This window comes from Pelodiscus sinensis, chromosome 20 (genome assembly GCF_052426305.1).
Source record: "Pelodiscus sinensis isolate ZL-2025 chromosome 20, ASM5242630v1, whole genome shotgun sequence".
Classification (NCBI taxonomy): Eukaryota; Metazoa; Chordata; order Testudines; family Trionychidae; genus Pelodiscus; species Pelodiscus sinensis.
The window spans coordinates 13,239,717-13,264,827 of NC_143071.1; the positions used below are offsets into that span (position 1 = coordinate 13,239,717).

At 47.3% G+C, this 25,111-nt stretch overlaps 1 protein-coding gene across 2 annotated transcripts in view; it reads right to left on the reverse strand.

The window, feature by feature from the left end:
• The window catches only part of TOM1L1 (target of myb1 like 1 membrane trafficking protein), a 50,622-nt gene that overhangs the window by 20,142 nt on the left and 5,369 nt on the right, over positions 1-25,111 (reverse strand). The window contains exons 3-7 of one of the 2 annotated variants that reach the window (XM_075903824.2): positions 23,127-23,205; positions 11,100-11,249; positions 10,412-10,531; positions 8,697-8,807; positions 7,190-7,306 (exon numbers count right to left, since the gene is read on the reverse strand). In XM_075903824.2, the coding sequence (XP_075759939.2) occupies positions 7,190-7,306; positions 8,697-8,807; positions 10,412-10,531; positions 11,100-11,249; positions 23,127-23,205 (577 nt within the window). Of the gene's footprint in view, positions 1-7,189; positions 7,307-8,696; positions 8,811-10,411; positions 10,532-11,099; positions 11,250-23,126; positions 23,206-25,111 lie in introns of both variants that reach the window. The other variant, XM_025185688.3, reaches the window with a different exon arrangement.

Below are 25,111 nucleotides of genomic sequence, written 5' to 3' on the forward strand. Positions count from 1 at the left end.
AACTACATTTCTCAGGGTGAAATTCACTTCTGTTCAGAATTGCAGAACAAGGACTATATGGCAAATAGGTCCTAAGCAAGTCTGTAAAATTGGGCTTTAAATCAATGTATAGACTTTGGGCCTTCTCTCAGCTCAGAAGTGATTTTCAACCTGATAACAAAGGGAAATTTTACAAGAATTTAAACAAAGCCCTTTTTATGTCTTATTTCAAATCACAAATGTGCCAGATTTTCCTCAGAAAAAGGTGCATGCACGCTTGACACTTTGAAATTAGAAATGTTTATTATGCATTCCCAGGGCCGGATCATCAGCTGGTACAAAACCCAGCAATGTCAATAGAACTGTGATAGTTTACATCAGCCAAAGAATTGGTCTCATTTTCCACTGTCCCCACAAGGGGTCTGTCCAGTAGCTTTGCTTGTTCCCAACTCTCACTGGCTGCTAGAGTTGATAGAAGAACTTCAATGGCTCTATTAATGATGGTTATTGCAGCCAGTTTAATATTTTGGGAGTTATTGTTTTCAAATGTCTTAGGTCTTGTCCACAATGGTTTTTTTAGCCTCAGATGTATCTGTGCAAGTGCAACTCTAGGCAGAGATATGCCACAAAGCCATGACTTGTGCTGTTATATTTTACTCCATGATTTATATTTCACTTAATCTGACTAGCCTGGATCTCGGGTGACACCTGGTTAAAAACAATTCTCCTTTTAAGACCTAAAGCATGCAACTCTTTTAGCAAAGGACTCTGTTCTATACACATTTAAATGAAACTACTATTGTGGAACGACAAAGTCCCTTGAACTGAGTGACCTACGTTGAAATGCAAAGAAAACATATTTCAACTTGCACTTGTTTCTTTAGGCACTTTGCTTTGATAAGGATCTTGGGATTTACAGTCATAAAACACATGTAAAAGGAATGAGCTTCTTGATGACTTCTTTATGAATGGTGAAATTCACTCCCTGCGCCTATCCGGGCCAATAATTTAACTACACTTGAACCTCTTTAATCCAGCAACCCAGGGTATGCTGGATTGAAGATTTTGTCAGGTCAGGGAGGACGCTGCAGGGTCTGGGCATGGTGCAGGGGTGGAGCGCTTACCTGCTGCCCCACTCTTGGGGCACATGTTGCTTTGCGTTCCTTGCCGCTCCCAGGCATGGCTCCCCATCACTATGGGAGTGGTGAGGACACGCCTCAGAGAAAGTGGCTCTGCACAGGGTTGTTCCTCCAGTGGGGGGAAGCGGGGGAGTGGCAGCACGCAGAGCCGTTTCCTCCACTGTACAACAGGTGTTCCTGGATTAAGGACACCTGGTGTATGGAGTTTTAAGTGCCAACAGGCAGATCTGCTTGTACTTCCGCAGACTTTGCAATACGCCCTTCTAAAACCCTCCCAGAAATCAACTGAAAATAGGCAGAGACATTCTAACAACCCTTTGCAGTGGCCTTTCCCCGAGGTTCTATGTATGAGATCCTCTGGCCTCGTGGTCGCGAGTGTCAGTCAAAGACTGCTAAGTGCTGCTCTGGAGAGGAGGATTCTGTGAAGAGGTGACCCTCAGTGGATCCTGGAGTCAGTCTATCTGTCTCTGGCCTTGAAGGTCCACCGTAGCAGCTAGGGCATGGATATGCCCCTTCTTTATCCTCTTTCCACACAGTAATATCCATTACCCCAGGGATTCGGAAGGGGGAAAACAGAGCTGCCCCTTAGGGATTCCCTGCACAGAGGAAATCTTCCACTGGCTGGCCAAAGCATCAGGAAGGCTACTTTGCTCCTCTAGAGCAGCAGAACTAACAGTACGTCTACATGGCAAGCAGCAGCGAGTCTAAGAGCCAGAGTCTACAGTCTTCAGAGCCAGAGCTCCAGCCCACGTCCAAACATTTCCACAGCTATTTCTAGTGCTGTAGCGCAAGCTTGAATCTGTAAGCCTGGGCTCTGAGACATGGATTTCTGCTTACCTTCTTGATCTAACCCCTGTGTCTAGTTTGCATTCCTGTGAAAATCATAGAATCACAGAACTCGAAGGGACCTTGAGAGGTTATTGAGTCCAGTCCCTTGCCCTCATGGCAGAACCCAGTACTGTCTAGACCAGTGGTCTCCAACCTTTTGAGGTTGTCGGGCGCCAGGGGGCGTGACTGTTCACCCGCTGGGCGCCAGGGGGCGGGGACACTTGCGCACCCGGGAGCGCCCCCCCCCATAGCCGCATGCCCGGGGGCGGCCCCCCCCATAGCCACACGCCCGGGGCCCCCCCATAGCCATGCGCCCAGGGCCGGCCCCCGCCCCCGCAAGCGCCGCGCGCCCGGGGCCGGCGCTCCCCCACGCAAGCGCCGCGCGCCCTTGGCCGACGCTCCCCGAAAGCGCCGCGCCACGTGCCCGGGGCCAGGCCAGCCCCGAGCACCTGGCGGGCGCATTCAAATGCCCCCGCGGGCGCAATGGCGCCCGCGGGCACCGTGTTGGGGACCACGGGTCTAGACCATCCCTGATAGACATTTATCTAACCTACTCTTAGGTATCTCCAGAGATGGAGATTCCACAACCTCCCTAGGCAATTTATTCCAGTGTTTAACCACCCTGACAGTTAGGAACTTTTTCCTAATGTCCAACCTAAATCTCAGTTTAAGCCCATTGCTTTTCGTTCTATCCTCAGAGGCCAGGAAGAACAATTTTTTCCCTCCTCCTTGTGACACCCTTTTAGATACTTGGAAACCGCTATCATGTCCCCTCTCAATCTTCTCTTTTCCAAGCTAAACAAGCCCAGTTCTTTCAGTCTTCCTTCATAGGTCATGTTCTCTAGACCTTTAATCATTCTTGTTGCTCTTCTCTGGACCTTCTTCAATTTCTCCACATCTTTCTTGAAATTTGGAGCCCAGAACTGGACACAATACTCCAACTGAGGCCTAATCAGCACAGAGTAGAGTGGAAGAATGACTTCTCATGTCTTGCTCGCAACACACCTGTTAATGTATCCTAGAATCATGTTTGCTTTTTTTGCAACAGCATCACACTGTTAACTCATATTTAGCTTGTGTTCCACTATAACCCCTAGATCCCTTTCTGCCGTACTCCTTCCTAGACAGTCGCTTCCCATTCTGTATGTGTGAAACTGTTTGTTCCTTCCTAAGTGGAGCACTTTGCATTTGTCCTTATTAAACTTCATCCTGTTTATCTCAGACCATTTCTCCAATTTGTCCAGATCATTTTGAATTATTACTTCCAAAGCAGTTGCAACCCCTCCCAGCTTGGTATCATCTGCAAACTTAATAAACGTACTCTCTATGCCAATATTTAAATCGTTGATGAAGATACGGAACAGAATCTCACAGGTTTGTGAGGTTAGAAAGCACTGTAATAGCCATTCAGGGGAGCCAATAGCCATGCTGGGACCAGGGGCTTGGTGGGGATGGGGGGGACAGCTCTATGCTCCCAGAAGGGGTGGGGCTGAGAGGAGAAGGGGCGGGGCTGAGGGCAGCCAGCCCTCAGCACCGTCTAGACCACAGCACCCTCCCGCCAGCGTTGCCTGGAGTGCACGGAAACCCCTGTCTCCCCAGACAGATCTGAGAGTCTTTTGGAGTGCCACAGCGACTTTCCGGCAGCAATTTAAAGGGCTCGGGACTATGGGCATTGCTGATGACAATTGCCTCCACCCCCCTGCATTGGCAGGTCTGTATCCATTGCACAGCTATGTAAACTGAAGTACAAAGAGAGGTCATACTACTTGTTCAAGGCCACACAGTGACATGATTGCAGAAACAGGAAGAGAATCTAGAAGGCCTGACTCATTACTTGGCTCTATCCATTAGATCATACTCCATGCTCGTTAAGATTGCTGCTCCCATCTACAATAAATGTGGGAGTTGAGGCCTAAGTCATTGCTGACACAGGTTTGTACTCTTCATGTTTTTGTGGGATCTCTATCTTTCTTTTTGTTTACTTTGTTTCCCCTTAAGATGAGTGAAGAACTTAGGCCAGGTCTACACTGGTGGAAAAAAATCGATGTAAGATACGCAATTTCAGCTACAACAACTGCGTAGCTGGAGTCGACGTACCTTACGACGATTTCCTGGGGCAGCCCAACACTGGGAGGTCGAGGGAGAAATATTCTCGTCGACTTCCCTTGCTCCTTGTGACAGTGAGGAGTACCGCAGTCAACAGGGGCACTATCAGGGTCCAATTTAAACCAACTTTACTAGACCTGCTTAATCAAATGCTGGAAGATTGACCCACACAGCGTCCATGTCCGCAGCCATGAAGACAAGTCTTTAGCTACAGACCCCTGGTGTTTATTGGGCTAAGTTTATTGGACTAACCCCTTTACACTGTTTTAAAATATTTTTTTTCAATATTTTTATGTGAGTTGGGAGAGAAAATTAACATGAAGAACATGAAAGTTGAGATAATGTTTTAAATTACTCTTATTTACTGGGTGAAGTTCTCCGCTTTTTTTCAGTCATAATTACTGTGTACAGTCAATGTGCATTCAGATTATTTTATAATGCACACCAGGGAATTTTTTAAGCTCTGCTTCATTTCAGAGGAGCCATTAAGTCTATTGTGACTATAATAATTATTTATGCAGACAACCTTAATAAGAAAATGTTATTTACCAGAGAGATTTGTAAAGGCTTCTCTTGCAACTCGAATCTTGAAAAATCTACAGTCTATAGAGCTGGGGCCAGATGTCGTCAATATTTAATTGTGGAATTAAAAAAAAAAACCATATAGTTTTAGAGCTTGAATGCAACAGCTCATAAATATTATAGCAGAAGTCTATGACATGAGACTTATTTTTTTAAAAGTGCAGTAATTAGCAGATGGAGACCTACTCCTTGCCATTGAGAAATTGCATAGTTATAGATTTTCCTTTGAATGGATTTTACTTCCTTTTTTTTAAATGAATTTATGTTGCATCCTGGCATCTGGTGGCTTTACACAATTTTGGTCACCTCCAGTTCTGGGACAGGTTCCCCAAATAACATATTTCAGCCAGGGACCTCTATTTTCCTGCTGTGCATCCTGCAGTGGAGGCTGAGGGTGGGTGGGATGGCCCAAGAGCCAGTATACCAGCCCACACTAGTAGAAGATTCCCCTGGATCAGGGAGAATTTTCTGTTGGCCAACTGATGGAATGTCCAAAGAAATTGCTAGAAGGTAGATTACTCCTCCAAACCAAGTGAAGGCAGAGTAAAAAAGTCTCATTAACAGAAAGTTTCCTCATGCCAGTATTTGAAGACAAGTTTAAAACAAGGGAACCATGGCCATGTCCAGACTCAGGGTTTTTTTCGGGAAAAGTAGCCTTTTCCCGAAAAAACTTCCCCTGCGTCCAGACTCAAGCCGTGTTCTTTCGAAATTATTTCGAAAGAACGCGGCTTTTCTTTCGATGGCGGTAAACCTCGATTCACGAGGAAGAACGCCTTCTTTCGAAAGTTCCTCTTTCGAAAGAAGGCGTTCTTCAATGTAAAGAGGCCATCTTCGAAAGAGAGCATCCAGACTGGCTGGGTGCGCTCTTTCAAAAAAGCGGATTTCTCTTTCGAAAGATCCGCCTGCAGTCTAGACATAGCCCATATGAGGAATAGGGATGAAAAAAGTCGTTTAAACAGGTAACTGTGTAATCACTAAAATTCTTAGCAGTTACACAGTTATGCGTGCTGCGGGCGTTGCAGTATAAAACTCAGTTCCTAGTGGGGAGGCTTCAGTACAGGCTCTGCAGCCAGCCCTGCTCCCGGGGAGCCAGCGTGTAACCTGTGGTGGGGAAGCCAGGCCCTCCACAGGCAGGGGTTGCTCCAGCCAGGTGGCCAAAACAGCCCCTGCCTGCTGTGGGCCCCACAGAGCTGGAGAAGCCCCCTGCCCAGGGCAGGCAGGAAGCTACTCCAGCCCCTAGCAGTTAACTGGAACCAGTAAGCCTCACCCATTAAGAGTGATACTTACTGGTAAAGCAGTTAACCTTCTATGTCCAGAATGAGGACCAAGTTTATATGATCCTTGTGAACAGATGGCTGAGTCCAGGGTTTCCATGGGTAGACAATAATTACATTGCGGAGGCATTAGGATTTTGCTTCTAAAGTGGGCACTGAAAAATTCAGCGTATATGTAGAAAAACTAGTACAGGTTGGACCTCACTGGTTTGGCACCCTGCAGACCTCACTGGTCCCGAAGGAGGGGATTTGCAGGACCAGGGAAGGTCCCTCCCCATCCTGGCCTGTGCTGCCACCGGGTTAGGGGTCCAGCCTGGCCCCACTGTTGCCCCAGCCCCGCGAGCCTCTCTAGATGCTGCCAGCTCTGCTGCTGCCAGAGTGGAATGCCACGGCCGGGGAAGAGAGCTGCAACCACCAGGCTCTACTGCCGGGACCAAGGCTGCACACCTGCCTGGCTTCGCGGCCGGGGCTGGAGCTCTGTGGCTAGGGCCGGAGATCCCTGCGGTGCCACCAATTCCCCCAACTCACAAAGAGGGTTGCCAGTGCGCCCTAACACACTCCTGCCCTGCCACCAGACGTCCCTGTTCTTGGATTCTGTGGTCCAGGAACATCCATGGTCCATGCTGGACTATGGATATTGTCAGACCAGGGAGTCCCGGTTAAGGAAGGTACAACCTGTACTAGGAAAAGAAGATGCTGGAGACAATGCCTCAGTCTTGTCATCTCCAGGCTAGACAAACAGAACTTGAAGTCTATACATAACTGCAGCTAATAAACACCACAACTGCTCATCTTTGAGCACTTAAAACCAGCACTCTACATTCTGCACTGGCTCTCGGTCTGTCTTCAAAGTACTGGTGATGATGCACAGAGCCCTGAAAGGCCTGGGACCTTACTATTACAATGATCTTATCACTGTTTTTCCATGCAGTAGTTGCATTCAGCTGACGTGTTTTTGCTCTCCGAACTGAACACCTGGGTCTGAGCGGCAGGACAATCTTGAGGGACGATTCCCCACTCTATAAATTCATTCCCCCATCAGTCCACTAGTGCTAGAGTTTTCATTGCAAGGTGCACTTGTCCTTTTCTGCCTGATTTCCTAGCAGGCGGAGACAATAGAGGCAAGGGAAAGCTAGATCAACACCAAAGGTTGAAAACAGACATTTGTTTTCATTATGCAATATGAACCCAGACATAACAAGGATGGGCACAAGGTATATTTTTTTAAATGAACCACCACCAAGCCATCCACAAACTCCTAGCAAATATGTTCCACCGCACCTGTAAGAGCACCATATCGTCAAGATTCTCACAGCCAGGCACATTTTCCTTTAAAATCTCCGACATGACTTTCGTATTCATTTTCGCCATATCCAGTTCGCTGTAGATCTTCCCTGCCTGTTCAGTGCAAGGGAATGGCATGTTAGAGGTGCAAGGACTGAAGACACAATGCTTTCCACTTCTACGGTCCTGCTTGCTCTTTTATCAGCGATGCTATGAGCCTGATCAGCACTTCCTTACACCAGCCTTTACACACAGGTGATACTCCATGGTTAGGACCCTACCAATTTCACATGAAAAACACATCACGGATCATGAAACAAGCCCTTCCCCCTGAAATGTGATCTCTCCTTTGCTATTGTCAGCACCCCATCCCAGCAGCTCCTCGCTGTAAGTTCCTACTGGACTGGAGAGAGACAGGACTTGTCCTTCTCCAGCACAGTCATTCTCAGAGGCAGATAGGATCCACTTCCAAGAGCCTCCTCCTACCACAAGAAGTTCCAGGGTTGGGCAGCAGCACCAGATGTTCCTGCAACTGAAGCAGGCTGGGTCCAATTTCCCCCTGCTGCTGAGAGGCCCCTGATCAAGTGCACATGGGTCCAATTTCCCCCTGCTGCTGGGAGCCCCCTGATCAAGGGGGCTCCTAGCTGTGAGTCCCCTCCGGCTTGGGGCAGGGACAGGATTTGTCCCTGTCCTCCCCCCACTTCTCCTGCAGGACCACTGGAGGATGATCAGATCCACCTCCAGGTACCATTTGGGTTGGGAGTCTCAGTCACAACACTGAAATTTCAGATGTAAACATGAAACCATGAAACTGACCAATTAAAAAAGCCTTTTTTGGGTGTGAAATTGATCAAAATGATTTGGCAGAATCCTATCCATGGATGTTTTATATCACTGTCAAGTTTTATATCACTGGAAGGCAGTCAGTCTCAAATCTGAGCTCTGTGGAGCGCGATGATGATATTTCTCTCCTTTACAGTAAACATTTATAAGTTAACTTATATGTAAGTTTAACTTTATCTTAAAGTCCTATTATGATTAAGCAGACAAACTTTCATTTATCCACAGGCTGGTGTGGAACTGGCTTGTCGGTTTCTTTCCACCTTTTAAAAATTATTTCTTCACATTAGTGTCATGCAAAAGTGGTTTTTTACCCTTCCCTTCCATCTTTAAAGCACCCTCCTTTCTTAAAATTTGCACAGCAGTACCCTTATAAGAGCATTAGAAATACACATACTCAAGCAAAGATTTCTACTTTCCCATGGACTAGCTCCCTGGCACTTGTGCAGTCTCCTTTCTGGGCCTCCACTAAGATCTGGCACATGAAAGTGTAAGATTTTCTAACAAACAGGAACCAGCCTGGGACTGTCAACAGAAACCTATGCCGCTTCAGCTAATGGAGATCTTTCCTGCAACAGTCTCTAATATTATATCCTATACAGGCCAGAGAATCGTGATGACAGACACTTAGTCAGCATATTTCAAAAGAAAGACTGTATTGTACCTGTTCAGGAGTCAGTGTTATTGTTGGAACTGGGGGATGAGGCACCGCAATACTTTTCACAGAGGCAGTAGAAGGAGGCAATGGCTTTTCAGAGGGCCAAGATGAAGCTTGCTGCTATACGATATTAAAAGGGATTTTGTTTAGCCTGAAAATTGACACCGACACCCAGATGACAGCCCACAAAGCATCATTATCAGACTAGACAATCGCACGCTAGCCTCCTCATAATCAGTGCTACAATACTGCCAGTTAGGAAACTCCAGCTAAGCCTATCTGAGCGAGTTCTATTCGCTGAAGTAAAACCAACAACCATTTTGGAATAAAAGCAGACTTGGGATCCAGGTTTCCTTTCAGTTAGTTTGTTAGCGAGTGAATCCATCACAGCAAGAAGTGTGAATGGCAACTCATGAATTATGCCACTGTGGCAGGGCACAGAGATCAGACCATTTTTGGTAGGAGAGTTCTATTACTTTCTTTGGAATGGGAATTAATAGGTACACAAGAATCCTACTAAAGGGAAAAGAGTTAACTGTGGCTGGTGATGGCACAACAGCAGAAAAGATAAGAAAGGGTCTAAAAGTTCTTATCCGGAAGATGGGCTAAGAGGGGAGTAGGCTCTTCTGAATCCCAAAGCTAGAAAGCATTGCATGCAAGAAGCCTCAAGTGAATTTTGGGTTAATCTGAAGGCCTGTATCAGACTCTACTTAAGCCCTCTCATCCTTAGGTACTTTGGGATAAATTTTATATTGAAGTCATTGGAGTTTTGCCATTGATTTCAGTGGGTGTAGGACCAGGGCTTTAGAAGACATTAATTCCCACAGTTACATCTCAATGGGAAAGAAATAATTACCTAGTTAAAAGGCTCAGCATACACAGCCTAGTCTGAAGAGTCTTAGTCAAAATACACTGCTTTTCTTATACTACACTATTTAATCATCAGGCCAAACCACAACAGTTTTGAATCACTTTTGCCTGGGCTGATTAGCGAATTCTAAACCCATAACTGCAGCATACCACCTGATGGTTTCGCTCTTTTAAAAAGTCTTGTGAAAGCTTTTCCAAGTTATAGGAAACTGGAAGGAACAAATCTAAGAAATTTGCTTCACAAAAAGCTGGTAGGGATTGCTCAAGTCACATTGACAGAAGGTCATTTTCTGATTATACCTCTGATCAACTTAAATAGTAAAGACAGATTCTTTATCCACAAGGTTGCAAATTATTTTGTAGAGACTGTACAAACAAGTGGGTAGAATCTTATACGGAAAATACCTTTTTATTAAGTATCCTTACCACTCTCAATTCCAAATTGAACACAGGTAATGCTCACATTGGGAATCATTGGGAGTTTTCATGCAAATAATAAAAATTTTGGCTGAGACTTTAAAAAATGCCAAAGAGATTTGGACACCCAAATGCCATACAAGTTGATGGGAACTAAGTCCCCAAATCTCATAGCCAGCTTTAAAAAAATCTCAGAGATTTCTGCTTCCTGTTTCAGCAACAGATCCCCCAAACTATAAATTTTAAAATAAAAACAAAGTTATCTAAGTTTAAAAAAATATATACTCCAGGGCAAAATATGTAACCGACTTCCTAAGCATGCGTGTGGGATTTTCATGTTTCAGATATCATAACTAATGACATTCCATGAACCTTCTTTGTACATAGAGCTCTCACAATTAACTCCAATTAATAGTGGTGAATCTGGTACAGACCTTTTGTGTCCCTGAGTTGGCATCAGAAGATGGAAACTGCACTCCTTTCTTTAGCAGTTCCAGGTACACTTCCTTCACTTCACTCACATCCACGATTCCTTGGAACTCATAGGACCAGGTCTGTTTTTGAAAAATCAGTGGGGACAGACATCAAAAACTTTTTAACTTTGAGACCCAGAATTCTTTCCTTAGAGAAGCAACATGGTTCATGCCTTCCTTCCCTTGTGGCTGCCTCTCCTCCTTTCCTTATCTACCCACCTACTGGACTCTTTGCAAAATGCACGATTTCTGTTGGTCGGAGAAATTAGTTCTAAGGCTGAAGAGCATGTCAGTGAGTGAGGGAAGAAAAGAACCCTCCTAGAGGGTTCTCCTACTACACATGTTGAAGCTCTCTACGAGGTAAGGCTCCCACCGCATAAGCCACTTGCCCCCTTGAGCTGCACTCTAAGCAGGTGAGTGAGAAAGCTTCAAAACTCCCTTTCACTTTTCTTCTCCCATGCAGCTGGGGAGCGTACACATCCAGCAGTCAGGGAAGGGGGTATCCCTCCATCTCCCACTCCAGGCTCCACTTGCAAAAGTAGCAAGTACACCAAAGGACATTTTCACAAGTACCCCCTTCCAGGACATCACCGGGTTGTATCATTAAATACTTACTATGTACATAGAAATCTACTCACAGTTGACTTACCCTGATGAAGGCCAAGATTTTTTCTTGCATTTCAGTTGGCAAATTGTATCTTGGATTCAGCAGTTTCACCAGCTTGTCCTTGCAGAAGTCTTTCTTCACAACTAAGGCACGGAAGCTTGAGCCACAGTTTGTCATGCACATGTCGAGAAGCTGCACAGAGAAGGCATTTTTATGACACAGGACTTAAAAATACCTTGAGCACTTCCATTTTTTTCCCTTTTCAATTCATGCCTGGATGCTATTATGATGGTCACCTTGGAAAGATGAGATTAGACCAGTGATGGGCAACCACCAATCCTAAGCAGCCCTCCATCTCAGTAGATCACAGCAGCCTGCAGACCACTGGGGATCCATCTGCAGCCCTGCACCCCTCCATCTGCCCCACTGTCCTATGCACCACTAAGGTACCAATGCCCCCACTCTTACCTACATCTCCCCCCCTTTTTCCCAGCACTTCCATAGCACACAAATCACCCGATTCACACTCCATCCCCACTCCTCACCCTCTTCCTCCCAGAGCTGGATCACTGTGAATCATCTGATTTGCAGTGTTCCACTCTGGGAGGGAGGGGAAGTAGCATGGAAGTGTGGGGGCTCCAGTGCATGAGAGGTACATGAGGGAGGGACGCAGCCAAAGGATCCGCAGGCCATAGGTTGTCCACCACTGATTCAACAATAGTGTTTGTACAGCACCTAGCACAGTAGGCGCCGACAATACAAATCAGTCATACAAATCAGCAGAGCTATATTTTTCTTTTTCTCATATTGCCTACAAGAGAAAGATAATCCAAACCAAAAATTGTAAGACCCATTTGATAGGGATCACAGAGACCAGAAATTAAGGAGGCAAATAACTGTGACTGTCCGAATCATCTTTATTAGATACCGACCTTTAAAAGTGGGCTTTGGGTACTCAGGAAGAGGCTCACAAAAATGACAGGCCCTTACAGCATTGAACATCACACTTGATAGCTATCTAACAATTTTCATCCATAGTTCTCAAAGCTCTGTTCTTATTCTCTTTCTACAGTTGGGGATTCAGAGGCAGTCACAGGTCCCAGAGAGCCCAGCGTAAGGCTTGTCATTGACTTGAAGAGATCCCTGCCCATATAACATCTGGGGGCATAGGCAGGATAGAACCCAGCTCTCCTAGTTCAAAGTTTTGGGGCCCTAACCCCTTGACTGTGGTGGTCTACACAGAGAGGGAAAGGGTTTATCTCTCTTCATTAAGTCCCACCCAAACAGGAAGGAAAAGTTTAGACCAGGTTACAAGTTATGCCACTTCTATCAGTATCCCCCATTACGCATATTGGAAATATTCCTCAAATTAGAACAAACTTTCTAATTGGCACAAGTTGACGTATGCTTGGTTGATGTTTGATTGGTAGCTGTTGATGGAGTTGAAGCAGATAAAACATGTTTTCTCTGGTCAGTGCTGGCCACACAAACCATTTTAGAAACTCTAAACTTCTAGCTTGGAGATGTAGGGATTTTTCTCTAGTGTAAACAGGGCCTTAAGAGAAGGAGGACTTTAACAGGGTTCAAAAAAGAACTAGATAAATTCATAGAGGTTAGGTCCATCAATACTTATTAGCCAGGGTGGGTAGGAATGGTGTTCCTAGCCTGTTTGTCAGAGGATGGAAATGGGTGACAGGAGAGGGATCACTTGATGATTACACGTTCTGTTCACTCACTCTGGGGCATTTGGCATTGGTCACCGTTGGAAGACAGGACTAGACTGGGTTAGATGGACTTTTGGTCTGACCCAGTATGGCCGTTCTTATGTCTTAGGAGGTACAAGAGCAGCAGAAAATACACTGCAGAAATAAAGTGAGCATAGAACAAAGAGCAGCAGATTGCTGTGCAAAAAGCCAAGAACAAGACAATTACCAGAAAGTCTTAGCTTGACTGATTACTTTATTTGAAAAAATACATGAAATAAATGCTACAGTTTATGTAAAGCATTTTCAACTCAGCGCACAGGGAATTAGGTACGCGACTCCCATCACTAATTCCCTCCATTGAGACTGCACCCTTTCCCCTTTGAGTAAAGCTATTTTCACTACTGAGCCAGATCCGCCATGTCAATGCAACCCAACTGACTTGAATGAGGTGCTCCAGTGTAACTGAAAGGTGAATTTGGCCCAGATTAATTCTGGATCTATCCCGACTGAGATATTTTGATACATACACTTTTATTGGGATTCTAATATACTTGACCCTCTTTAATCCAGCAATCCTAGGAAACAGGGTATGCTGGATTAAAGATTTTGCTGGGTCAGGGAGGGCGCTGTGGGGTCTGGGCATGAGGGGATGTAGGGTGGGACACTTATCTGGTGCTCTGCTTTCAGGGGCACATGTGGCTCTGCACCCTACTCCGCTCCTAGGTGCACCCTCTCCCCCCGGCCACTATGGAAGTTGCAGGGGAAGCGCATTAATGAGCTGCCATTCTCCCAGCTGGCTGAGCCACTTCCTCCTCCCCCTGCCAGGGTCCACACCACAGGTGTCCCCAGATTAGGGACAACCCAAGTGGAGAGATTCATCGGAGCCCTTACTTGCTACTGACAGTAGGATGCTGCCTCCTGGAGCAGTTCCACTGGAATCAATAGGACATAATGGTGAAGTAAGGTGCTACTCAGCAAGGGTAAATACGGCAGAGGGTATTTATTTGGTAACTGGGACAGCACATGTGAGGCAAACCTGACCTAGCTTTGACTGAGCTGGCTCATTAAAAATAGCAATATAGGTGCAGGGGCATGGGCTAGCAGCCCCACGATGTATTAGTGTCCCAGGTGAGGCTGTATGCAACTAGCTAGCCCAATCTGCTCTCTAGGGAGCCATAGTTACACACAGTGGGGCTGACAGATTTGCCAGGTGCCTGGGAAAGGGGAGGTGAGTACAGGCAGCTCTGCACTCCCAGAAGAGGCAGGGCCCTCAGGTGAAAGGAGTGAGGCCAAGGGCAGCAAGCTCTCAGTGCCTCCCAGAGTGCAACGTGCCAGCTCCCACTCAGCCCTCAGAGCTGCCAGGAGCACACCTGTGGTAGCTGCAGCATCGTCCTTAGGGTTGCCAGGTGTCCGGTATTTTCGCCTCCTGTCTGGTAAAAAAAATTCAGAAAATACCAGACACCTAAAATGTCCGGTATTTTCTGATTTTTCTTCCCGCCAGGAGATGAAAATACCGGACACCTGGCAACCCTACACACACTCAGCACCCGAGCCCAGCCCTAGCCCTAGCCCTAGCCCCAGCCCCAGTCCCCCCCCCCCCCCCCCCCCGGCATACCTGGTTCCACAGGGAAGCTTTCTTCTGGCTCTGATCAAGAAATCAAGATGGCCACCGGCAAACAGCCTAAAGACTTTTCTTAAAGGGGGTCATGCAGGGGTTTTTTTTTTCCCTCAACAGAATTTTTTCCTCAGTGTTTTTTCTTCTTTTTTTTGGGGGGGGGGGGGGGATGTTCGGTATTTTTGCTTAAATCATCTGGCAACTCTAGTTCTCGAAGAGGCCCAGGTCCTTCTGAATCACTGAGCCCTGGGGCAGCTGCCCCCATTAACACACACGCTCCATCGGCAGGCCTGGTTGCACTGCTGGTTTTAGTGAGTTAATCTGGTCAAGGCTAGCACAGATAGTCCTCTGCCTCTCTGCTTCCCCTCTTCCCCCACTGCAACTGCGCCTCCTGATGGCTGTATTGACATTAGGGAGGTTAGATTTTAACCAATTAACTGTTTAACTGATACGCTGATGCTGATCGATTAATGGTATCGGATACACTCAGCCTCCTCCCTGAGAGCCCGGTGGGCAAGAGCTGCTGGCTCTGCTCCCAGGGAGGTGGCTTCACTGACTCAGCAAAGCTTCCTCCCCGAGAGCCAGGAGGGTAAGGGCTGCCCGCTCCACTCCCAGGAAGGTGGCTTTGCTGCACTAGTGAAGCCTCCTCTCCGGGAGTGGTGCCAGCAGGAGCTGGCGGCCTCGCTCCGAGGGAGGCTTCGCTGAGGGCTCTTCAGTATGAAGTAAGCTTTCTACTGCAGAACCCACACCGTGTGGAACCATGGAACCACTAAAAATCGAAGCAGTTCCATGGTTACCGTATTAAACGATTTTCAACATACCTAATTGACATCTCCAGAAACTCGCTATTCACAAGGTTTTAATCAAAGCATTAGCTCACTTATTTTCAACTGTCTCGTTAAGCTTTCCATAATTAGGGGGCTGGAATCAAGGGAATTTAGAAGCTGGCAGAGCTTCCATGCCCCAGGTGCAAGGAGTTCCAGGCCAACAGCAACGAGCTGGGTCTATGATTGTGAAATCCAAGCTCTCAAACCAAAACTAAACACAGCTAATAAAAGGGCATCACAGCCCCCTATGAAAAGGCAGAGGCAAAGGCACCACTGTTATAAAACATGAAATGAAAGAAGAAAAGGACAGTGAGAAGGTGGGAGGGAAGGCAGCAGGAAATGTTCCTTGCAAACTGTGTGCTTATGCAGATGCTCAGGAGAGATTCAAGTGCTGCCCAGTTGACTTTCAGAGCCCCACAGCTAGGTTTTGTGTTTCTACTGGAGGTGCACATTTGCACATGCCTTGGTGCACATAAAAATTATTCCGCACCTGGATGAATAAGATTAGAGGGAATATAGATAGGTGGATATTTTGGGGTTCTCATACACCTAAATCAATGGGAACCAGTGTGTGAGACAGCATTCCTCCAAGTGTCACAGCCTAGCGTCGGTTAGGTCATTCATTCTGGGGTTGGATTATGTACATTTATTAGTGTTTTGCACAGTCTAGTTTTTAACATTCTAAGTAGGGATGTTAAGAAGCATGTAATTCGTTAAACATGTAGTTAACAAAAATTCTGTCAACTACTCAGTTAGTCGATTAGGGTTACAGGCAGTCCCCGAGTTACGCGGATCCGACTTATGTCGGATCCGCAGTTACGAACGGGGCACTTCCTCTCCCTGGTCTCGAGCAGACCAGGGAGAGGAAGCAAAGCGGCGGCGGAACGCGCGGCCAGCTGACAGCCCAGACGCGTCTGGGCTGTCAGCTGGCCGCGCGCTCCGCTCTGCTCCCCCCCCCCCTTCTGCAGACCAGGGGGAGGGGGAGCAGAGCGGAGCAGAGCAGAGCGGAGGAACGCGCAGCCAGCTGACAGCCCAGACGTGTCTGGGCTGTCAGCTGGCCACGCGTTCTGCCGCTCTGCTCTGCTCCGCTCTGCTCCCCCTCCCCCTCCCCCTCCCCCTGGTCTGCAGACCAGGGGGAGGGGGAGCAGAGCGGAGCACGCGGCCAGCTGACAGCCCAGACGTGTCTGGGCTGTCAGCTGGCCGCGCGTTCCGCCGCTCTGCTGTGCTCCGCTCTGCTCCGCTCTGCTCTGCTCCCCCTCCCCCTGATCTGCAGGGGGGGGGGGAGCAGAGCGGAGCACGCGGCCAGCTGACAGCCCAGATGCGTCTGGGCTGTCAGCTGGCCGCGCGTTCTGCCGCTCTGCTCTGCTCTGCTCCGCTCTGCTTCCCCTCCCCCTGGTCTGCAAACCATGGGGGGGGGGGTGAAGCAGAGCGGAGCACGCGGCCAGCTGACAGCCCAGACGCGTCTGGGCTGTCAGCTGGCCGCGCGTTCCGCCGCTCTGCTCTACTCTGCTCCCCCTCCCCCTGGTCTGCAGACCTGGGGGACGGGGAGCAGAGCAGAGCAAAGCCGCGGAGCCCGAGGGCAGCAGGATAGCCACGGCGCGTCTGGGCTGTCCCGCTGCCCGCGTGTTCCGCGGCTTTGATCCGGACGCCTGTGGTACAGCAGCTGGGGCGCTGCCGGTTGGTCCCGTAGCGCCGCTCTGGGTGCCACTGGACCAACCCAGCAGCACCCCAGCTGCTCTGCCCCAGGTGTCCCCTAGTCAGCAGCTGCTGAAAATGACCAGTGGCTGACTACAGGAAGCCCCTGCACCGGGCTTCCTGGAATCAGCCGCTGATCAGTTTCAGCAGCAGCTGACTTGGGGATGCCTGGGGTTCTTAAGTTGAATCTGTATGTAAGTCAGAACTGGTGTCCAGATTCAGCCACTGTTGAAACTGATCAGTTTCAGCAGCGGCTGAATCTGGACGCCAGTTCCGACTTACATACAGATTCAACTTAAGAACAAACCTACAGTCCCTATCTTGTACGTAACCCGGGGACTGCCTGTACTGCAAGCACTCAATCCTAGGCTTGTGCCAGCACCGGCCACTACCCCCACTGTGGCTTTGCGCTAAGAACATTTTAGGAGCTGGTAGGCAGGCAGCCCGTCTCAGTCCTGGCTCATGCTGGCTCCTGGGAGCTACCCTCACTGTGGCTCTGCAATAATACCTTTCATGCAGAGCTGCAGTGGGGGTAGCTCCCGGGACCTGGAGCAAGCCGGGACTGAGCTAGACTGCAGGCCAGCCCTCTAAATATTTACCGGCAGAGCCGGGAGGTGGGGGAGAGAGATGCATATAGTCAGTATCATTGACCAATAAGTGAAAGCCGATTACACTTTTTAACGGACTGCACTATTACATCCCTAATTCTAAGTGATCAGAATTCCACAATTTGCTTTGGAAGACAATGCCACATTTCTCCATCTTCTATTCTCTCCCTTCAACCCCCTCCCCTCCCCCTGACCTCCTTGTTTACCTTGGAGTGTAACAGAATGAGGTTCTGGGATTCTTCCCCTCCATTTTTTCCTCCATTTTTCCATCTTGTAACTTTTGCAAAGCAGAGGATTTGGAAAAAGCTTCCGAGTGGCAAAAGTACAATTTACATTTTGTAGTTTTGCCAGCTGGCAACTTTCCCATCTTTATCAAGTTTCAAAAGAAAAAATGAAAAAGTGAAAATCCCAGAACTGAGTCAAAATTCAGATTGTCACAAAAATTTAAGAAAAATTCAAAAATCTATTTCTCTGCACCTATATATTTTCAGTTATCTACAATGGAAACAACTTCTACTTTTTAGTTATTTGTTAAAATTATTGCTCCATGTTTGCCCTGCCTTAACACTACTGTCACTATTAGCCCCAGTAAGAACTCGGGTATTGTTGGGAAACCTTGCTGAGCCTCTGGGCAAGGTTGGTGGGAAGCCCTGGCTCCATGCTCCCAGAAGGGATGGGGCTGGGGTAGTCTCTACAAATAAGAAAAATAATCAAATAATAAACATGTACTGTTGGCTGCTTGCCTAGAATCATAGAATCCTATGGCTGGAAGAGACCTCAGGAGGCCACGAGTCTAGCCCCCTGCCCAAAGCAGGACCAACCCCAACTAAATCATCCCTAAAATTGTAACCCTTCTGGACATCCGACTGTGACACTTGTAGTGCTAAGTCTCATCTCTTGCCTTTATGAAACAATTATAGGGTATGTCTACACTACCCCGCTAGTTCGAACTAGCGGGGTAATGTATGCATACCGCACTTGCTAATGAAGCCCGGGATTTGAATTTCCCGGGCTTCATTAGCATAAGCGGGGAGCCGCCATTTTTAAATCCCCGCTGCTTCGAACCCCGTGTAGCGCGGCTACACGGGGCTCGAACTAGGTAGTTCGGACTAGGGTCCTATTCCGAACTACCGTTACTCCTCGTGAAACGAGGAGTACCGGTAGTTCGGAATAGGCACCCTAGTCCGAACTACCTAGTTCGAGCCCCGTGTAGCCGCGCTACACGGGGTTCGAAGCAGCGGGGATTTAAAAATGGCGGCTCCCCGCTTATGCTAATGAAGCCCGGGAAATTCAAATCCCGGGCTTCATTAGCAAGTGCGGTATGCATACATTACCCCGCTAGTTCGAACTAGGAGGGTAGTGTAGACATACCCATAGGGCCCCACATGCTAAATCCTCATCCATGGAGCTTCGCACGCAGCAGATGACTTCAGCAGACCAGAATGCAGTGAAACTAAGCCACTCTCAGAATGCTTTTAGACACCAGATTGTCACCCATGTTCCCCTAAATAAACATGCACACAAGGAAAATGCACAGAGCAGGAACAAGGAAACTGCAATAAAGTACAGGCAATGTTTTGATGCTAACATGCTGGTAAACAGCAGGTCAACTGAGTTAACTAAAGTCATGATCCTGCATAATCTACACCCATGATTAAATCTACACATGAGCAGCACCATAAAACTCGATTCATGTGTATGAAGTTACTCATGTGCGTGCCAGTATCTCAAGCACAGTACTGGGGCCTTCAGGTGTGACTCTGCTACTTCTAATCAAAATAACAATGTTCAGCATTTTTTCTGAATGCTGCTTCCGCTTCTCACAGGCGTAATCCAGCCAAGAAGACTTTGCATGTATGAGGATTAAGCTCACTGACATGAGAACTAAACAAAACCTGATCAAAAAGATATATAAAAGAAAGTGGCTCCTTTATTTATCTTTCTCTTAGATGTATGTAAAGTAGCAAGGAAAGGGGACTGGATAGAGATTCTCAAAAGGGGGGAGGGGAAGCTGGGGAAGCAGCACAAGGAGGACAGACCTGCTCAAAAACGCCAATTGCTTTTTCCAGATGTTTTTAAAACGTGGCATTTGAAAAGAGAGTCCAGAGACAGACATGTTCCATATTTTTCTCTCCTCCTCACTCCTCTTTTCTAGTGGCAAAACAGAAAAAGCAAGGGGAAAAAACTGATTTGTCACACACACACACACACACACACACACACACACACACACACACACACACACACACACACACACACACACACACACACACACACACACACACACACACACACACACACTCTCTCTCTCTCTCTCTCTCTCTCTCTCTCTCTCTCTCTCTCTCTCTCCCCCCCCCCCCCCCCCCTCCCCCCAATTTCAAAAGAAACAAAAATTCTCCAGAAATTTTTTTTTTTTTTTCAGCAAAATAGGCCCTTTTCTGTAACAAACTGACAAAATATTTGACCAGCTCTTGCACCAAGAGCTTGTGGTTTTAGAAGCCAAGAAACATCAGACAGAGCTAGCATTGGAGATTTTGCAGAGGAGGCTTCACTGGAGCAGAGGAGGACACAAATGGAGGCCAGGAAGTACAGGAAGATGGAAAGAAACCAGCAACAGAAGAAGCAGCACTAGCAAGCACAGAATGGTTTGCAGCTTGTAGTATGAAGACCGAAAGAATAAAGCAGATGAGGAGGAGAGAAAAAGGATTTGGAGGAAAGAGTAGGGCTTGCAAATGAAGGAACAGTGAGGTTTTGAGGCAGAGAGGGCCTGGAAGGCCAGCAAAAGACCTGACACAGAAAGATTCAAATTGCCTGGCAGAGTGTAGTTGCACATGAGTAGGTTGGAACAGAGAGGAGACAGTAAGGAGCTGAAATCCAAAGAAGACTATGAGACAGTGTAGGATCTTGGGAGCATAGCTGAAAACCTGGAAGGGGAGAGGTTACATTTGTTTTGCAGTAACTGTTGCTTGGTTATTAGCCCTATCTGCAAGTAAACAGAATCCATTTTCAGCAGGCCAGTGTTGTTATCAAGTTCCTCCCGGGATATAGCAGGAACATGAACATAAGGTCTTTTTCCTTTCCCCACAAGGCTGAAGAATAACAGAAACCCAGCTAAATCTGCAGAGCAACTCTCCAGACAAATGCTCCCCAAGCTCCGAGCTGTGTTACCGAAACTCCGGTCTGCACATTCAGTGCAGGGCTAAGGTAAACAAAGGAGGAGAAAGCAAGCCTGATACAGAGTGCACTCAGAGCGGAAGCAGCGCATTTGTTATGCAAACATGTGGAGCAAAATGGTGACTCATCTAAATAACAGAAGGAGGAAGGGAGCACAAGGGAGTAGAAATGGGATGAGCCAACTATATAACTGATGTGTTCAGATAACTTTAGCTGCATTCCAAAGGGCTTGTCTGCACTATGCCAGGAATCGACACTGCAGCAATCCATCCACCAGCTATCGATTTATCACATCCGCTTAGACATGATAATCTCTGAGTGCTCTCCCGTGACATGCAGGTATTCCCGCAAGATGAGAAGAGGAGCTGGCACTGACATGAGAGCAGCCCCCACCGATATTACTGCACGCAAGACGCTTCAATAAGTGTGTCAACTTCAGCTACGCTATTTGCGTAGCTGAAGTAGGTCACTAGTGGGGCTAGTGTCGACTAGGCCTACGTTATCACTGCTGGCCATCCTGTGATTTAACAGTGTTAGTTAAATATCAATCTGAATTACTTCCTACTGGAACCATCACTGGGCAGATTTGAACCTGGGTCTTCTGGACCACAGTATAGGACCCTCTACAGCAGCAGTTCCCAACCTTTTCCAGATGGGGTTCCATTTTGACAATTCAGGAAGACTTGGTGACCCAAGGCAATTCAAAAATGGGGGGAGGGCATAGTCACCTGGGGAGACACTTGGCGACCCTTTTGAAATGTAATGACAACCCATATTTGGGTCCCGATGCATAGGTTGGAAAACCCTGCCCTATAGCTTGAGCTACAAAGCCAGCTAGATGACTCTCAACTTAGGCTATAGAGCTCCCTTGTTCTTGTCTCTTGCTGTAAGTGGTCTAAATGCCACTACATGGGACAATGTAGTGATTCTGAAGCATGAATACAGGCAGTCCCCGGGTTACGTATAAGATAGGGACTGTAGGTTTGTTCTTAAGTTGAATTTGTATGTAAGTCGGAACTGGCACATATTGTAGGGGAAACTCTAGCCAAACATTTCTCCAGAGCTCAGTTTTATTCTCCCACACCTCACTTCCCTCAGTCCTTTATTCTCAAGCTGAGGTGTCTTCTGAGAAAAGCCGCTCTGCGTCTCCCTGGTCTGCTGGGGAGGGGGGCGCTAGCTTCGCGTCTCCCTGGTCTGCTGGGGGGAAGCAGCTAGTGTGGTGTTGCCTCACCCCGTTTGTAAGTAGGGATCCAATGTAAGTCGGATCCATGTAACCCGGGGACTGCCTGTACCAGACACACCATATAGTAAGTATCAGTGCCAATGCTTGTGGGATAAAGGTAAACTTCTGTCTCCAAATGAATGGAACTAGTAAAGAAAATGAAATCCTAAGGGACGTAATTTAAACCTAAAGAGCGGGACAGCTAACAAAGATACAGGGCCTTGATCTTACTCTAGTTACACTGTACCGAACCAAGTAGCGGAAAGACCAGAATCTGACACAGGATAGCAGTGCAGAGGAGAACTCCAATACAGACAGCCCCTGACTTGCGACGCAATCGGTTCCTGGGGAAGCATCACAAGTCGGGGGCGTCATAACTCGAACCCTCATTTATGATAGGCGCCGTCTGCTCCGTCGTAAATGCAGGCCAAAGATGTAAGTCGGGGGGTTTCGGCCCCTTCTGCACTTACAAAAATGGTCGTAAGTGCGGGGGGGAGGGTCGCAATTCGGGCTGTTGTAAAACCCAGAGATGGGCCCAAACCAAACTTCCCCACAGTTGGGGAAAGTTCAGAGACAGATGCAAACTCTGCAACTCAAAATAGTCTGCAGTGGGATCAAATCTCCAAACTCCAGGGCAGTGCAGATTCAGAGCTGAACTTTGTAGGTCTTATCTCCCAACAAAACAATATCAATCATTTCTTCACCCTAATTACTTCCTCACTTGCAAAACTTAAACCACACATTCCACAAAGCTGTGTAACACCCCGTGAGTAACAAGACTCCAGATGTGTTATTAGGAGAATTGTTAAGTCAGTTAAGCCTTTGAATATTTTAACCCCTATATCTTTGAGAACTTGGTGGGGTATAATCTGTGAAAAAATGTATGGGAGTCATACAATGATTGTCTTGGACAAGCCTTGCATCAGGGGTGGGGAACCTACAGCCTAGAGGCCGGATGTGACAGATTTTTCTGTGGGTCAGTGGCCCCGACAAAAAAAGGTTCCCTACCCCGCCTTAAATGAAGATGTTATACAGAATTATTATATTGCAGTAGCATTTCGGAATGCCAGATTTGGATGAGGGCTGCACTGTATGTGGTGCTGTAGAGACATAAGACTATACCAGAAAGATAATAATTGACGTGTCAATCACACACAGATTTATCTTTTAAAATATGGCTGCCTTCAATGTATCTAATAAATAGTAGCACAGTTGTACTTACAGACAAGGTGAATCTAATCTCCTTATGGTTGCAGTTTTTGGAAATCCTTTTCTTTAGTGCTTTTACTGCATCTTTAGGCCTGTGACAACGAGAAAATTATGCAGAATGACATATGGTCTTTATTTTTAAAAATTGTCCAGGATCTGAAAATGACATGAGATAAGGAATGAATCACCTCCCAGCGTTACTCTGATTTTATGCTGGTTCACAAACCAGTGGGATAATTCCACGGATTCCAATAGAGTCACTTTGGTATTAAATTGGAGTAACATGGTGGCGAATGAGTCTCCAATAAAGACTATACTCCAGAGTCCTGTGTAGAAGAATAAACATAATTCCCAAGTGCAGCCTTTCCTCTTCAAAATTATATTCTCTTACCATCTTTTGAGAGATTTACCTGTGCAGCTCTCATGAATATAAAATCTTAAAGGGCCAATGCATCAAATGCTAAATAGAGCCCATTTTTCAAAGGCGATAAAATTAAGAGACCTCGTGGGAGTTTTGGCATTAGCATCAGTGTTCTGGTTAAATTTCAATTCTGTGGTAATTGCAGGATGTTTCCAAACAACTCTAGTAATTGCTGTGTGCCGGTAAACAGCCCTTGCAATTCCACATCAGAGCTGGCTGCACAACCATCAGAGCACTGTGATTCTCATCTATATCCTGTATATAGAACTGTGTGGGAGTAAAAGGATGGGATTAGGTAGTAGTTCATTATACATGGAAATAGTTTTGTTTCTTAATATACTCTGCGTATAACGCGCCCATGTGTTACAGTAACTGGTGCTATTGCAGAGTTTCTGATAAGCAAAAACAAAAGCCTTCTAGATGATCTAGCACTATATTAATGTAACTCACCAAACTCCTTGGTCCAGAAAATAAATCTTACTGGAAAAGTAACTCAATGCCAATAAATCCCTACTGTAATGTTCATCTTTCTTGTCAAATTCCACTAAGATCTAGGTTTCTCTGTTTTTATACTATTGTAAATTGCAAACATAGGAATTACCACAGCAGATCAGAGTGCTGGAGAATGCAAAACAGGACAGGTAGGATTAGGAAGAAAAATCCCCCTGTACCTAACTGTTCCATAATTCTTCTCTTCAGGATTTCTGAGACTTTCCTCTCAGGTTCTAGTCACTTTCAGAGCCAGGATACTGAGTGAGATGGACCAATCATCTGATCAGGTCTGGCAATTCCTTTATTTCTAGTATTCCGTCTCAGGCTGTGACCAGTAGCAGATGTGGAAGAGAAAGTCCTAAAATGTTTCAGACTGGAGAGTTATTGGATAAGCTGTTCACAAGGGAAAATTATTTCCTAAAGAAGTTACGTCTGATGCTGTAAGAGGCACTGCGTAGATATTATAGAACACCCTCCCCTCTTCCCCCCCCCCCCCCGCAAAAGCTCATAGATAAACCATCCACTTGTCAATGGCTGGTAGCCACAAACAACAGCAAAGAACAGAAGTGCACAGTATAGATTACTTCTGTTCAGTCATTATGGCAAAACTGTGTCATCTCAAGACTGAGACCCCTCTGGTAAATAATACAGGCAGTCCCCGACTTACGCGGATCCGACTTATGTCGGATCTGCAGTTACGAACGGGGCTGCCCCGGAGTACATGGACTGCGGGACCTCGCGGTCCCGCCGCCCATGTACTCCGGGCGAGAAAAGCTGCTCCGCATCTCCCTGGTCTGCAGACCAGGAAGACGCGGAGCAAAGCCGCTGCCCGAGCCCCCCCCCCCACACGGCTTTGCAAAGCTGCGGGGGGCTCGGGCAGCGAGGCAGCCCAGGCGGCCTGGGCTGCTCCGCTGTCGGCTTCCCCAGGCTTTGCAAAGCCGCGGGGGGGCTCGGGCAGCAGGGCAACCCAGGCGCGCCTGGGATGCTCCGCTGCCGGCTTCCCCGAGGCTTTGCAAAGCCGCGGGGAAAGCTGGCAGCGAGGCAGCCCAGACGCCCCGCGGCTGTCCCGCTGCCGGCGTCCTCAG